This window comes from Bombina bombina, chromosome 4 (assembly GCF_027579735.1).
Source record: "Bombina bombina isolate aBomBom1 chromosome 4, aBomBom1.pri, whole genome shotgun sequence".
In the NCBI taxonomy this organism is placed as follows: Eukaryota; Metazoa; Chordata; class Amphibia; order Anura; family Bombinatoridae; genus Bombina; species Bombina bombina.
This window is the reverse complement of record NC_069502.1, coordinates 259,235,836-259,250,945: the sequence shown is the minus strand read 5'-3', so window position 1 is coordinate 259,250,945 and position 15,110 is coordinate 259,235,836. Positions and strand designations below refer to the sequence as shown.

Sequence of the window (15,110 nt, the reverse complement as noted above, 5' to 3'; positions counted from 1 at the left end):
TATGTAATACCCACAAAAACACACACAATAATTCAGGAGGAATACATGCAGTGCTTATATAAATAGAACTCATTCCAAAAGTAGATTACTAACTACAGACATGGATAGTAACATTTTGAAAAAATATATAAATTCTACACTCACTGGATGAGGAACTGCTGGTACTGCAGGTGCTGCAACTGGTACAAAGCTGTGATATCCTGGTGGCAACTCAGTCGCTCAGGATTTAAGTCATTCTAGGAAACAATACAAACACAAAATAATTCCCATGCAGTTAACAATCGTAATTTAAACTTGTTAATACTAAAAAACATAATTTATGCTTACCTGATAAATTTATTTCTCTTGTGGTGTATCCAGTCCACGGATCATCCATTACTTGTGGGATTCCAATACCAAAGCTAAAGTACACGGATGAAGGGAGGGACAAGGCAGGCTTAAATGGAAGGAACCACTGCCTGTAAGACCTTTCTCCCAAAAATAGCCTCCGAAGAAGCAAAAGTATCAAATTTGTAAAATTTTGAAAAGGTATGAAGCGAAGACCAAGTCGCCGCCTTGCAAATCTGTTCAACAGAAGCCTCATTTTTAAAGGCCCAGGTGGAAGCCACAGCTCTAGTAGAATGAACTGTAATCCTTTCAGGGGGCTGCTGTCCAGCAGTCTCATAGGCTAAGCGTATTACGCTCCAAAGCAAAAAAGAAAGAGAGGTTGCCGAAGCTTTTTGACCTCTCCTCTGTCCAGAGTAAACAACAAACAGTGTAGATGTTTGGCGAAAATCTTTAGTAGCTTGTAAGTAAAACTTTAAAGCACGGACCACGTCCAGATTATGTAAAAGGCGTTCCTTCTTTGAAGAAGGATTAGGACACAATGATGGAACAACAATCTCTTGATTAATATTCTTGTTAGAAACTACCTTAGGTAAAAACCCAGGTTTTGTACGCAGAACTACTTTATCTGAATGGAAAATCAGATAAGGAGAATCACATTGTAAGGCAGATAACTCAGAGACTCTCCGAGCCGAGGAAATAGCCATCAAAAACAGAACTTTCCAAGATAAAAGTTTGATATCAATGGAATGAAGGGGTTCAAACTGAACCCCTTGAAGAACTTTAAGAACCAAGTTTAAGCTCCATGGGGGAGCAACAGGTTTAAACACAGGCTTAATTCTAACCAAAGCCTGACAAAAAGCTTGAACGTCTGGAACTTCTGCCAGACGCTTGTGCAAAAGAATAGACAGAGCAGAAATCTGTCCCTTTAAAGAACTAGCTGATAATCCTTTTTCCAAACCCTCTTGGAGAAAGGACAACATCCTAGGAATCCTAACCTTACTCCCATGAGTAAATTCTTGGATTCACACCAATAAAGGTATTTACGCCATATCTTATGGTAGATTTTCCTGGTGACAGGCTTTCATGCCTGTATAAGGGTATCAATGAATGACTCTGAGAAGCCACGCTTCAATCTCCATGCAGTCAGTCTCAGAGAAATTAGATTCGGATGATTGAAAGGACCTTGTAGTAGAAGGTCTTGTCTCAGAGGCAGGGTCCATGGTGGAAAGGATGACATGTCCACTAGGTCTGCATACCAGGTCCTGCGTGGCCACGCAGGCGCTATCAAGATCACCGATGCTCTCTCCTGTTTGATTTTGGCAATCAGTCGAGGGAGCAGAGGAAACGGTGGAAACACATAAGCCAGGTTGAAGAACCAAGGCGCTGCTAGAGCATCTATCAGTGCCGCTTCTGGGTCCCTGGACCTGGATCCGTAACAAGGAAGCTTGGCATTCTGGCAAGACGCCATGAGATCCAGTTCTGGTTTGCCCCAACGATGAACCAATTGAGCAAACACCTCCGGATGGAGTTCCCACTCCCCCGGATGAAAAGTCTGACGACTTAGAAAATCCGCCTCCCAGTTCTCTACACCTGGGATATGGTTTGCTGATAGGTGGCAAGAGTGAGTATCTGCCCAGCGAATTATCTTGGAGACTTCTAACATCGCTAGGGAACTCCTGGTTCCCCCTTGATGGTTGATGTAAGCCACAGTCGTGATGTTGTCCGACTGAAATCTGATGAACCTCAGGGTTGCTAACTGAGGCCAAGCTAGAAGAGTCCACGATGACTGAGCCTTCAGGGTATTCCAGACTGCACCCCAACCTAGAAGGCTGGCATCTGTTGTTACAATTGTCCAATCTGGCCTGCAAAAGGTCATACCTTTGGACAGATGGACCCGAGATAGCCACCAGAGAAGAGAATCTCTGGTCTCTTGATCCAGATTTAGCAGAGGGGACAAATCTGTGTAATCCCCATTCCACTGACTGAGCATGCATAGTTGCAGCGGTCTGAGATGTAGGCGCGCTAATGGCACTATGTCCATCGCCGCTACCATCAAGCCGATTACTTCCATACACTGAGCCACCAAAGGGCGCGGAATAGAATGAAGAACACGGCAAGATTTTAGAAGCTTTGATAACCTGGATTCTGTCAGGTAAATCTTCATTTTTACAGAATCTATCAGAGTCCCTAGGAAGGAGACTCTTGTGAGTGGGGATAGAGAACTCTTTTCCTCGTTCACCTTCCACCCATGTGACCTGAGAAATGCCAGAACTATGTCCGTATGTGACTTGGCAATCTGAAAGCTTGACGCCTGTATCAGGATGTCATCCAGATAAGGGGCCACTGATATACCTCGCGGTCTTAGGACCGCCAGAAGCTATCCCAGAACCTTTGTAAAGATTCTTCGAGCTGTAGCTAACCCGAAGGGAAGAGCCACAAATTGGTAATGCCTGTCCAGAAAGGCAAACCTTAGGAACCGATGATGATCTTTGTGAATCGGTATGTGAAGGTAAGCATCCTTCAAATCCACTGTGGTCATGTACTGACCCTCCTGGATCATAGGTAGGATGGTCCGAATAGTTTCCATTTTGAACGATGGAACTCTGAGGAATTTGTTTAAGATCTTTAGATCCAAAATGGGTCTGAAGGTTCCCTCTTTTTTGGGAACCACAAACAGATTTGAATAAAAACCCTGTCCCGACTGTGGAACTGGACAGATCACTCCCATAACTAGGAGGTCTTGCACACAGCGTAAGAATGCCTCTTTCTTTATCTGGTTTACAGATAATCTCGAAAGGTGAAATCTCCCTTGAGGAGGGGAAGCTTTGAAGTCCAGAAGATATCCCTGAGATATGATCTCCAACGCCCAGGGATCCTGAACATCTCTTGCCCACGCCTGGACGAAGAGAGAAAGCCTGCCCCCTACTAGATCCGTTGCCGGATAGGGGGCCGTTCCTTCATGCTGTCTTAGAGGCAGCAGCAGGCTTTCTGGCCTGCTTGCCTTTGTTCCAGGACTGGTTAGGTTTCCAGCCCGGCTTGGATTGAGCAAAAGTTCCCTCTTGTCTTGTAGCAGAGGAAGTTGATGCTGCACCTGCCTTGAAGTTTCGAAAGGCACGAAAATTAGACTGTTTGGCCTTTGATTTGGCCCTGTCTTGAGGAAGGGTATGACCCTTACCTCCAGTAATGTCAGCAATAATTTCCTTCAAACCAGGCCCGAATAGGGTCTGCCCCTTGAAGGGAATGTTAAGCAATTTAGACTTTGAAGTCACGTCAGCTGACCAAGATTTAAGCCATAGCGCCCTACACGCCTGGATGGCAAATCCGGTTTCTTAGCCGTTAGTTTAGTCAAATGAACAATGGCGTCAGAAACAAAAGAATTAGCTAGCTTAAGTGTTCTAAGCTTGTCAAGTATTTCAGTCAATGGAGTAGCTGTGTGAAAGGCCTCTTCCAGAGACTCAAACCAGAACGCCGCAGCAGCAGTGACAGGCGCAATGCATGCAAGGGGCTGCAGGATAAAACCTTGTTGAATAAACATTTTCTTAAGGTAACCTAATTTTTTATCCATTGGATCTGAAATAGCACAACTGTCCTCGACAGGGATAGCGGTACGCTTTGCTAAAGTAGAAACTGCTCCCTCCACCTTAGGGACTGTCTGCCATAAGTCCCGTGTGGTGGCGTCTATTGGAAACATTTTTCTAAAAATACGAGGGGGGGAAAACGGCACACCGGGTCTATCCCACTCCTTATTAATGATTTCTGTAAACCTTTTAGGTATTGGAAAAACATCAGTACACACCGGCACTGCATTGTATTTATCCAGTCTACACAATTTCTCTGGTACTGCAATTGTGTCACAGTCATTCAGAGCAGCTAACACCTCCCCAAGCAATACACGGAGGTTCTCAAGCTTAAATTTAAAAGTAGAAATATCTGAATCAGGTTTCCCCGAATCAGAAATGTCACCCACAGACTGAAGCTCTCCTTCCTCAGCTTCTGCATATTGTGACGCAGTATCAGACATGGGCCTTAAGGCATCTGCGCGCTCTGTACTACGTCTAACCCCAGAGCTATCACGCTTTCCTCTGAATTCAGGCAGTCTGGCTAATACCGCTGACAGGGTATTATCCATGATTGCCGCCATGTCCTGCAAAGTAATCGCTATGGGCGTCTTTGATGTACTTGGCGCCATTTTAGCGTGAGTCCCTTGAGCGGGAGTCAAAGGGTCTGACACGTGGGGAGAGTTAGTCGGCATAACTTCCCCCTCGCCAGAATCCTCTGGTGATAAATTTTTTAAAGATAAAAGCTGATCTTTATTGTTTAAAGTGAAATCAATACATTTAGTACACATTCTCATATGGGGTTCCACCATGGCTTTTAAACATAATGAACAATCAAGCCAGCCATGTGGAAAAAACTAGGCCCCAATAAGTTTTATCACCAAAGCATATATAAAAACGATTAAACATGCCAGCAAACGTTTTATATTGCACATTAATCAGAGTATATACCTCTGATAGCAAGCCTGATACTAGTCGCTATTAAATCACTGTATTTATGCTTAATTTACATTAATCCGGTATAAGCAGCTTTTTTCTAGCAAATTCCATCCCTAGAAAAACTTAAACTGCACATACCTTATTGCAGGATAACCTGCACGCCATTCTCCCTCTGAAGTTACCTCACTCCTCAGACATATGTGAGAACAGCAGTGGATCTTAGTTACTTCTGCTAAGATCATAGAAAAACGCAGGCAGATTCTTCTTCTAAATGCTGCCTGAGATAAAATAGTACAACTCCGGTACCATTTAAAAACAAACTTTTGATTGAAGAAAAAACTAACTATATTACACCACTTTCCTCTTACTACCTCCAGCTATGTTGAGAGTTGCAAGAGAATGACTGGATATGGCAGTTAGAGGAGGAGCTATATAGCAGCTCTGCTGTGGGTGATCCTCTTGCAACTTCCTGTTGGGAAGGAGAATATCCCACAAGTAATGGATGATCCGTGGACTGGATACACCTTACAAGAGAAAAAAGCAATATCTAGTTAAAAAGATACTACCTGGTAAACAAACATTTCATCATAGTTTATATACAGCAGACAGTGAAAAATGGAAATTATGTTTTGCCTTTAAATTATATTTTTATGACGCACATTTCAAGCCAGTGTTCACCAAATTAAAGTCACCTAAAAAGAGAACTGACAGAAATTTGGTAGGTCCACTTTACAAAAAGCCACATCTAATTTATATGATAAATTTTTCCCAAATATCCACCAAAAGAGAAACTATATATCCAAAATAATAATTATAGATTATGGATAGGCTTTGCAGAACCTACTGCTTCCTTGCCAGGCATATTATGCATCTCTAGTTTCAGACACAGTTGGTGTGATATGAGAGAGAAAAAAACAGAATTTATGCTTACCTGATAAATTTCTCTTACGGTGTTGTCCGGTCCACGGCTTCATCCTTACTTGTGGGATATTCTCAATCCCTACAGGAAGTGGCAAAGAGAGCACACAGCAGAGCTGTCCATATAGCTCCCCTCAGGCTCCGCCCCCCCCAGTCATTCGACCGACGGTTAGGAGAAAAAGGAGAACCATAGGGTGCAGTGGTGACTGTAGTTTACAAAAATAATTTTAGACCTGACTAAATCGCCAGGGTGGGCCGTGGACCGGACACACCGTAAGAGAAAGAAATTTATCAGGTAAGCATAAATTCTGTTTTCTCTTACATTGTTGTGTCCGGTCCACGGCTTCATCCTTACTTGTGGGAACCAATACCAAAGCTTTAGGACACGGATGAAGGGAGGGAAACAGTCAGGTAACCTAAACGGAAGGCACCACTGCTTGTAAAACCTTTCTCCCAAAAATAGCTTCCGAAGAAGCAAAAGTATCGAATTTGTAAAATTTGGCAAATGTATGCAGTGAAGACCAAGTCGCTGCCTTACAAATCTGTTCAACAGAAGCCTCGTTCTTGAAAGCCCATGTGGAAGCCACAGCTCTAGTGGAGTGAGCGGTAATTCGTTCAGGAGGCTGCCGTCTGGCAGTCTCATAAGCCAATCGGATGATGCTTTTCAGCCAGAAGGAAAGAGAGGAAGCAGTTGCTTTCTGACCTCTCCTCTTACCAGAATAAACGACAAACAAGGATGATGTTTGTCTGAAATCTTTTGTTGCTTCTAAATAGAATTTTAAAGAACCACATCTAGATTGTGTAACTGACGTTCCTTTTTAGAAACTGGATTAGGACACAGATAAGGAACAACTATTTCCTGGTTAATATTCTTATTGGAAACTACCTTTGGAAGAAAACCAGGCTTGGTACGCAAAACAACCTTATCTGTATGGAACACCAGATAGGGTGAGGTACACTGCAAAGCAGACAATTCAGAAACTCTTCGAGCAGAAGAAATAGCAACCAAAAACAAAACTTTCCAAGATAGTAACTTAATATCTACGGAATGTAGAGGTTCAAACGGAACCCCTTGAAGAACTGAAAGAACTAAATTTAGACTCCATGGAGGAGCCACAGGTCTGTAAACAGGTTTGATCCTAACTAAGGCCTGAACAAACGCCTGCACATCTGGCACAGCTGCCAGACGCTTATGTAACAGAATAGACAGAGCAGATATCTGTCCTTTCAACGAACTAGCTGACAATCCTTTCTCCAATCCTTCTTGGAGGAAAGATAACAACCTTGGAATCCTAATCTTACTCCACGAGTAACCCTTGGATTCGCACCAACAAAGATATTTTCGCCATATCTTATGATAAATTTTCCTAGTAACAGGCTTTCTAGCCTGGATCAGAGTATCTATAACTGATTCAGAGAACCAACGCTTAGCTAGAATTAAGCGTTCAATCTCCAAGCAGTCAGCAGTTGCAGAGAAACTAGGTTTGGATGTTTGAATGGACCTTGGATTAGAAGGTCTTGCCTCAAAGGTAGCTTCCATGGTGGAGCCGATGACATATCCACCAAGTCTGCATACCAAGTCCTGTGAGGCCACGCAGAAGCTATTAGAATTACCGAAGCCTTCTCCTGTTTGATTCTGGCTACGAGCCGAGGGAGAAGAGGAAACGGTGGAAAGACATAAGCCAGATTGAATGACCAAGGCGTTACTAGAGCATCTATCAATGTCGCCTTGGGATCCCTGGACCTGGATCCGTAAAGGGGAACTTTTGAGTTCTGGCGGGATGCCATCAGGTCCAGTTCTATGTTGTCCGACTGAAATCTGATGAATTTGGCCTCCGCCAGCTGAGGCCAGGCCTGGAGCGCATTGAATATCGCTCTCAATACTAAAATGTTTATCGGGAGAAGAGATTCTTCCCGAGACCATAGACCCTGAGCTTTCAGGGAGTTCCAGACCGCACCCCAGCCTAAGAGACTGGCGTCGGTCGTGACAATGATCCACTCCGGTCTGCGGAAACTCATTCCCTGAGACAGGTGATCCTGAGACAACCACCAGAGGAGCGATTCTCTGGTTATCTGGTCCATTTGTATCTGGGTAGACAAATCTGCATAATCCCCATTCCACTGTTTGAGCATGCACAGTTGCAGTGGTCTCAAATGAATTCTGGCAAAGGGGACTGTGTCCATTGCCGCAACCATTAGACCGATTACCTCCATGCACCGAGCCACAGAAGGCTGAGGATTGGCATGAAGAACTCAACAGGAATTCAAAAGTTTTAACTTCCTGACCTCCGTCAGAAAGATTTTCATTTCTATCGAGTCTATTATTGTTCCCAGGAAGGGAACCCTTGTGACCGGGGACAGAGAACTTTTTTCTACGTTCACCTTCCACCCGTGAGATCTTAGAAAGGCCAACACAATGCCTGTATGCGCCTTTGCTCTGTGAAAAGACGACGCTTGTATTAAGATATCGTCTAGGTAAGGTGCTACTGCAATGCCCCGCGGTCTTAGAACCACTAGAAGGGACCCTAGCACCTTCGTGAAAATTCTTGGGAACTGATGGTGATCCTTGTGGATAGGAATATGCAGGTACACATCCTTTAAATCCACGGTAGTCATATATTGACCCTCCTGGATCATCGGTAAGATTGTCCGGATAGTTTCCATCTTGAATGATGGAACTCTGAGAAATTTGTTTAGGATTTTTAAGTCCAGAATTGGCCTGAAAGTTCCTTCCTTTTTGGGAACTACAAACAGGTTTGAGTAAAAACCCCGTCCTCGTACTGCAGTTGGGACTGGGTGTATTACTCCCATCTTTAAAAGATCTTCTATGCAAAGTAAGAATGCCTGTCTCTTTGTCTGGTCTAAAGACAAGCGAGACATGTGGAACCTTCCCCTTGGAGGAAGGTCCTTGAATTCCAGAAGATACCCCGGAGAGACAATTTCTAACGCCCAGGGATCCAGAACATCTCTTGCCCAGGCCTGAGCAAAGAGAAAAAGTCTGCCCCCTACTAGATCCGGTCCCGGATCGGGGGCTACCCTTTCATGCTGTCTTGGTAGCAGCAGCAGGCTTCTTGGCCTGTTTACCCTTGTTCCAGCCTTGCATGGGTTTCCATGCAGGTTTGGACTGGGAAGCGTTAACCTCTTCCTTAGTGGCTGTAGAAGTAGAAGCGGGTCCGTTCCTGAAATTGCGAAAGGAACGAAAATTAGACTTATTTTTAGCCTTGAAAGGTCTATCTTGTGGAAGGGCATGGCCCTTTCCTCCAGTAATATCAGAAATAATCACTTTCAACTCTGGCCCGAAAAGGGTCTTACCCTTGAAAGGAATATTAAGCAATTTTGTTTTGGACGACACATCCGCCGACCAAGATTTTAGCCAAAGCGCCCTGCGTGCCAGGATTGCAAAACCAGAATTTTTCGCCGCTAATTTAGCTAACTGAAGAGCAGCATCTGTAATGAAATAATTAGCCAACTTCAGGGCGTGAATTCTGTCCATAACCTCATCATAAGGGGTCTCCCTCTGTAGGGAGTTCTCTAGTTCATCAAACCAAAAAGCCGCTGCAGTGGTTACAGGAATAATGCAAGAAATTGGTTGAAGAAGAAAACCTTGTTGAACAAATATTTTCTTAAGCAAACCTTCCAATTTTTTATCCATAGGATCTTTGAAAGCGCAACTGTCTTCTATTGGCATAGTGGTGCGCTTAGCTAGTGTTGAAACTGCCCCCTCCACCTTAGGGACCGTCTGCCACGCGTCCCTTCTGGGGTCAACAATGGGGAACATTTTCTTAAATATAGGGGGGGAACAAAAGGTACACCTGGTCTTTCCCACTCCCTGGTCACAATATCCGCCACCCTCTTAGGTATCGGAAATGCATCAGTGTGTACCGGGACCTCTAAGAATTTGTCCATTTTACACAATTTTTCTGGGACCACCAAGGGGTCACAATCATCTAGCGTAGCTAAAACCTCCTTAAGCACGGCGCGGAGGTGCTCTAGCTTAAATTTAAATGCTATAGTATCTGGCTCTGCCTGCTGAGCAACTTTTCCTGAGTCAGAAATTTCTCCCTCAGACAGGCCCTCCCTCACCGCCAAGTCAGATTGATGTGAGGGCACTACAGATAAATTATTGCTCATTTTCTGTATTTAAAACTGAGCTATCGCGCTTTCTTGGAAATGCTGGCAGTTTGGATAAAAAAGCTGCGAGAGAATTATCCATGACTGCTGCTAATTGCTGCAAAGTAACAGGGATCGATGCGCTAGATGTGCTGGGCATCGCCTGCGCGGGCATAACTGGTGTTGACACAGAAGGGGAAGATAAAATACTCTCCTCGTTACCTTCAGCTAAAGATAGATCTTGGGCTACATTTTTAAGTGTCATTGTATGGTCAAACTGCTTGGACGCTATAGCACACTTCAAACATAAATTCAATGGGGGTACCGCCATGGCTTTTAAACATATAGAACAAGCGCTATCTGAAGGCTCAGACATGTTTGACAGACTTAAGACAGCACTAAAATGCAATAAAAAATACTTTTGACAAAAACGTTACTGTCTTTAAATAATAAAAGTGCACACTTTATTACCAACACATCAAATAACCATCAAGGAAACATCCGATTTTAATGAAATTTTCACATTATCCTAATGCTTTCAAAAGATTGCACACAAATTTTCAGCTCAATTAATCCCTTAATGCCCAAACCGGAGCAAAAACATGAATTTGACCGGTTAAACACACTACAGTATTATGCCACAGCTTCTGCTGAGGCTTTTCCCATCCTTAGGGATTATTTGGAGTAGAAATAAGCCTGTCTGAAGTCCCTTTGAAGTCTCTGGACACCACACGTGAGGCTGCATGAACTGTCTTGTCAAAAACAACTGCGCAACTGAGGCGCGAAAATGAGGCCTCCTCCCTCTGCATTACAAAGTGCTGGGGCCTTTCTGAGGAGATTAGGAGTCTAATCAAATGCCAGCCGAATAAATAACCCCATAAGCGTTTTTATAAGTCACAAAAACACCTAAACTATAAATAATTATGCTAAGAAGCAATCGATTAAGCCCAAAATAGTGTCAACCAGCAACTAAGCCCTTTATTTAAGCCATTATTTTATACATAGTCTAAGAAACATGGCTTACCTTCCCCTATGGGGATTACTGACAGTCTTCTAGCATTACTGGGTTTTGTTAGAAAAATGACTGATCATACCTGAAGCAGTTAAGCCTGCAAACTGTTCCCCCCAACTGAAGTTCTCCTGTATTCAACAGTCCTGCGTGGGAACAGCAATGGATTTTAGTTACTGATGCTAAAATCATAGTCCTCTCAGCAGAAATCTTGATCACTTTCTACTCCAGAGTAAATAGTACAAGCCGGCACTATTTTAAAATAACAAACTTTTGATAGAAGAAATAAAAACTACAAACTAACACCACAAACTCTTTACCACCCCCGTGGAGATGCTACTTGTTTAGAGCGGCAAAGAGAATGACTGGGGGGGGGGGGGCGGAGCCTGAGGGGAGCTATATGGACAGCTCTGCTGTGTGCTCTCTTTGCCACTTCCTGTAGGGATTGAGAATATCCCACAAGTAAGGATGAAGCCGTGGACCGGACACACCAATGTAAGAGAAATTGTAATACTTATTTTTAAATCTAAATTTGAGGAATTTACTTTTGATCCAGGGTTCACACACAGCTTTCAAGAAATGATTCTGCTCAACCAAGACCAAGAGTGCTTCACTTTTCAATCTGCAATTTGATACTCCTGTGCTAAAATGTAAGTTACTGATAAAAACAACAAACGCAACACAGTCTCAGAGATTTCGACCTCAGTGCCTTTCTTCCACTTATATCCCACACTTTAATGTACTCCACAATGTAATGGCAAGTGTCATTGTCAGCTGCTGCATAGTGCTAAGTGTCATTGTTCCCAAGCCTCCCCTCATATGCTTTGGCGCCCCCCTGGGGAGGCCCGCAATCTTATTATTACTGTACTGTATTATCTTTCATAGGGTACAACGTATACAAAAGTATTATAAAATGTATAAAACTTATGACTAAATGTAAACTTAGACTAAAAATGATATATGATGTTTATACTTGGTTTCATCCCCTCTCCAAACTGTTCAATTTAAAAAATCCAAACCTCTTCTGGTCCTAAGTAGTTTGGATAAAGGGTTTTCTATCTATATGGGCCCGAATTCCCCAGACGAGAGGAAAAAAAAGCTGTGAAAAAATGACCAGCAAATGTATATATTTGTAATAATTGTATTCATGTATGTCTGTCTGATGAAGGGGCACCACCCCAAAACGTCACAATAAACTGACAATTTGATTTCACACGGTGAGTGCCTTTGCCTACGTTGTTCCTGATATAAATATATATATATATATATATATATATATATACACACATATATATATATATATATATATATATATATATACACAAACACACACATATTTATACTGTATATACATATAATATATATATATATATATATATTATAAATATATATATATATATATATACATACACACATATACATACAAATACATATACACACACACATAATTTGTCCTGATGTAAGGACATTTAAACAATCACACCACTGTGTCTAAAACTAGAGGTGTGTCATTTGTCAATTTGTGCTGAAGGTAAAGCTCTAGTGATTTGATTTTTTTTTTCCAAGCAGTTTAAAATTACTGAACGAGAACTTCTCAAAATTAAGGTATTTTAAGGCTGCCACAACTACCACCACCTTGCTGTTAACTAGAACTCAAAGACCATAAAACTACACATTTCCAAAAACAATGTTTCATTCTTTAATCATCAGAAAAAAACACGAGAACGTAAAATACAGAAACATTTAAATTTATGCCTGAACAAAATGACTTACAATTCGAGGAGATGGACCTGGGTTGAAAGGAACTCTACCCCATATTTTTATTATGTCTGCAAGTGGCTGAAAAGCTTCATCACATACTCTCCTCAACAGCAAAGACATGGGAAAATATCCAGCTTGAAACCACTCTGACATCTCTTGGTTACTGAAGGGACCTATGGACAGAAGACAGTGTGTATTGTGTTCCAATACAAACATGTAGACTTAACATAAGAGAAGACCATTTCATAGAATAAGAACATACTAATGTGTACAAAAGATGAAAAGCAATTTATGCTTACCTGATAAATGAATTTATTTTATGGTAGTGAGAGTCCACAAGCCATTACTACTGGGAATTGCACTCCTGGCCACTAGGAGGAGGCAGATTCCCAAACTCCAACAGCACTTAAAGTGAATGTCCATTTTCATGACTGACAATTCTATTAAAAACAGGGGCACTTTCATTCATGAAAGTTTACATTGCAGCTGTTTTAAAAAAAAAAAAAAAACTTACATTTTCTTCCTTGCAAGCGTGGAACACAGGAGCAGTGATTCCCCCGCCCCAAAGTCGTCTCTTCTTACGTCAGAAATGACAAATCCGTATTTTAAAAAAAATGGCTGCAACGTAAAATTTCATGAATGAAAGTGTCCCTGTTTTTAATAGTATTTTTAAAAACGGGGCTTCATTCGTGAAAATTTACATTCACTTAAAATCCCTCCCACCTCACTGGTACACAAGTTTGACGTATAGCCAAGCAAGAAAAAAAAAGCAAAGGTAGGAAAGGATAAGTTCAAGAAGAAGAAAAAAAGGTGCAGGGAACGGTCTCCAAAAAAAAAAAAAAAATTACATCCAAAATCTATAAAAAAATTTTAATCAAAATAATGGGCTGATCTTGTGGACGCTCATCACCAAGAAAGAAATTAATTTATTAGGTAAGCATAAATTATATTTTCTTTCATAAAAGGTGGTGAGAATCCACAAACCAGTACTCCTGGTAACAAATACCTAGACTGTGGAGTCCTGGAGTAATAAGGGCGGGCCAAAATTATTTCTCTCTAATTTTTGATTATACATACAGTCAAACGTTTTGGAGAGATAGAAAATGAATTGATAACACAAGTTGTAAGTTATTAACTAAGGCTTAACAGTTATTTATTCTGGGACAAAATTAAATGTGTTACACAAAGCAAAAACAAAACATTTTACAATTTCTTCCCAAGTTCGGACTCTTTGAAGTATCCTCCTTTAGCCTTCAGAACCGCAGTACATACTTTATGCATTCTTTCCACCAACTTTTTAAGCCTGTGAGCTGAAATTTGACTCCAGCACACTCCCACAGTTGCTTTTAGTTAGTTTGCAGCATTTTTAACATTTCTGTCTAACTCATCCCACAGTAGTTCAATTGGATTAAGGTCAGGTGACTGAGGGGGACAATCCATATTTAACACTTTTTGCTTTTCTTTTCTTGCAATGTAATTTTGGCATAATTTAGAAGTGTTTTTAGGATCATTGTCCTGCTGAAAAACAAAATCCTTATGTTTTCTGGTCCACTGTAGCCTCTAAATCTAGTTTTGTTTTCGTAATCATGTTTTTTTTAGCTGCTGCGCATCCCTTTAACTATTGTTCATGACGATGGCGCTGCACGGTCGACACAGACGCTGGCTTTTGACGATTAGAATTCAGCTCTTTGCAGATATCTGGCGCAGTACGTGTTCGTTGACTCTTACGTTGCACCCATATGAACTTGTCTTCTCCCTCTGAGGTTACCCTGGGTCTCCCAGACCGTTGAACCTGGTCTCTTGCTTCATCTTAAGTGTAAATACTACTGTAGATTGGCCAACTTTGTTCTTTGATGCTATAAACAGCATATAATAGCCTTCCTTGTGTAATGTTACAATGAGAGCATGTGTTTCTTTACTCTTATTGTCAACCAATTAACTAATAAAAAAAGACAATTTATACTCACCTGATAAATTAATTTCTTTCATGGTGGTAAAAGCCCACGATCCATTACTCATGGGAATTACCCTTCTCTACCACAAGCAGGAGGCAAAGAGTCCCAAACCCCTCCCACCTCACAAATACCTCAGTCTAACATAAAGCCAAGCAAGTTAGGTAAGAAAAAAGAAGAGGAGACAAAAAAGGAGCAGGGAAAAATGATGTGCTGAAGAAAAACTAACATCAGAAAAAAACACAAGGGTGAGGTCTCGTGGACTCTTACTACCATGAAAGAAATTTATCAAGTAAGTATAATGTTTTCTTACGATCTATTACTCATGGGAACTAATACCCAAGCTATGGAGTCCAAAAATAATAACATAAAGGGAGGGGGATTTAAAAAACTTTTTCACTGAGAAAATTAAATCCACAACCTCTAATATATTCTTCCTTTCAATGAAATAAAAACATTAATACATAAATCTATATAAATGCACCTAATAAATGCAAACAGGCAAAAAAAAAAAATGTATGCTTACCAGATAAATTC

At 41.6% G+C, this 15,110-nt stretch overlaps 1 protein-coding gene across 3 annotated transcripts in view; it reads right to left on the bottom strand.

Annotated features, from left to right (window-relative positions):
• LOC128656174 (GRB10-interacting GYF protein 2) overlaps positions 1–15,110 on the bottom strand; it is a 556,473-nt gene that overhangs the window by 269,932 nt on the left and 271,431 nt on the right. For all 3 annotated transcript variants that reach the window (XM_053709919.1, XM_053709921.1, XM_053709920.1), the window contains exons 8-9: positions 12,634–12,794; positions 145–236 (exon numbers count right to left, since the gene is read on the bottom strand). In XM_053709919.1, the coding sequence (XP_053565894.1) occupies positions 145–236; positions 12,634–12,794 (253 nt within the window). The remainder of the gene's footprint in view (positions 1–144; positions 237–12,633; positions 12,795–15,110) is intronic.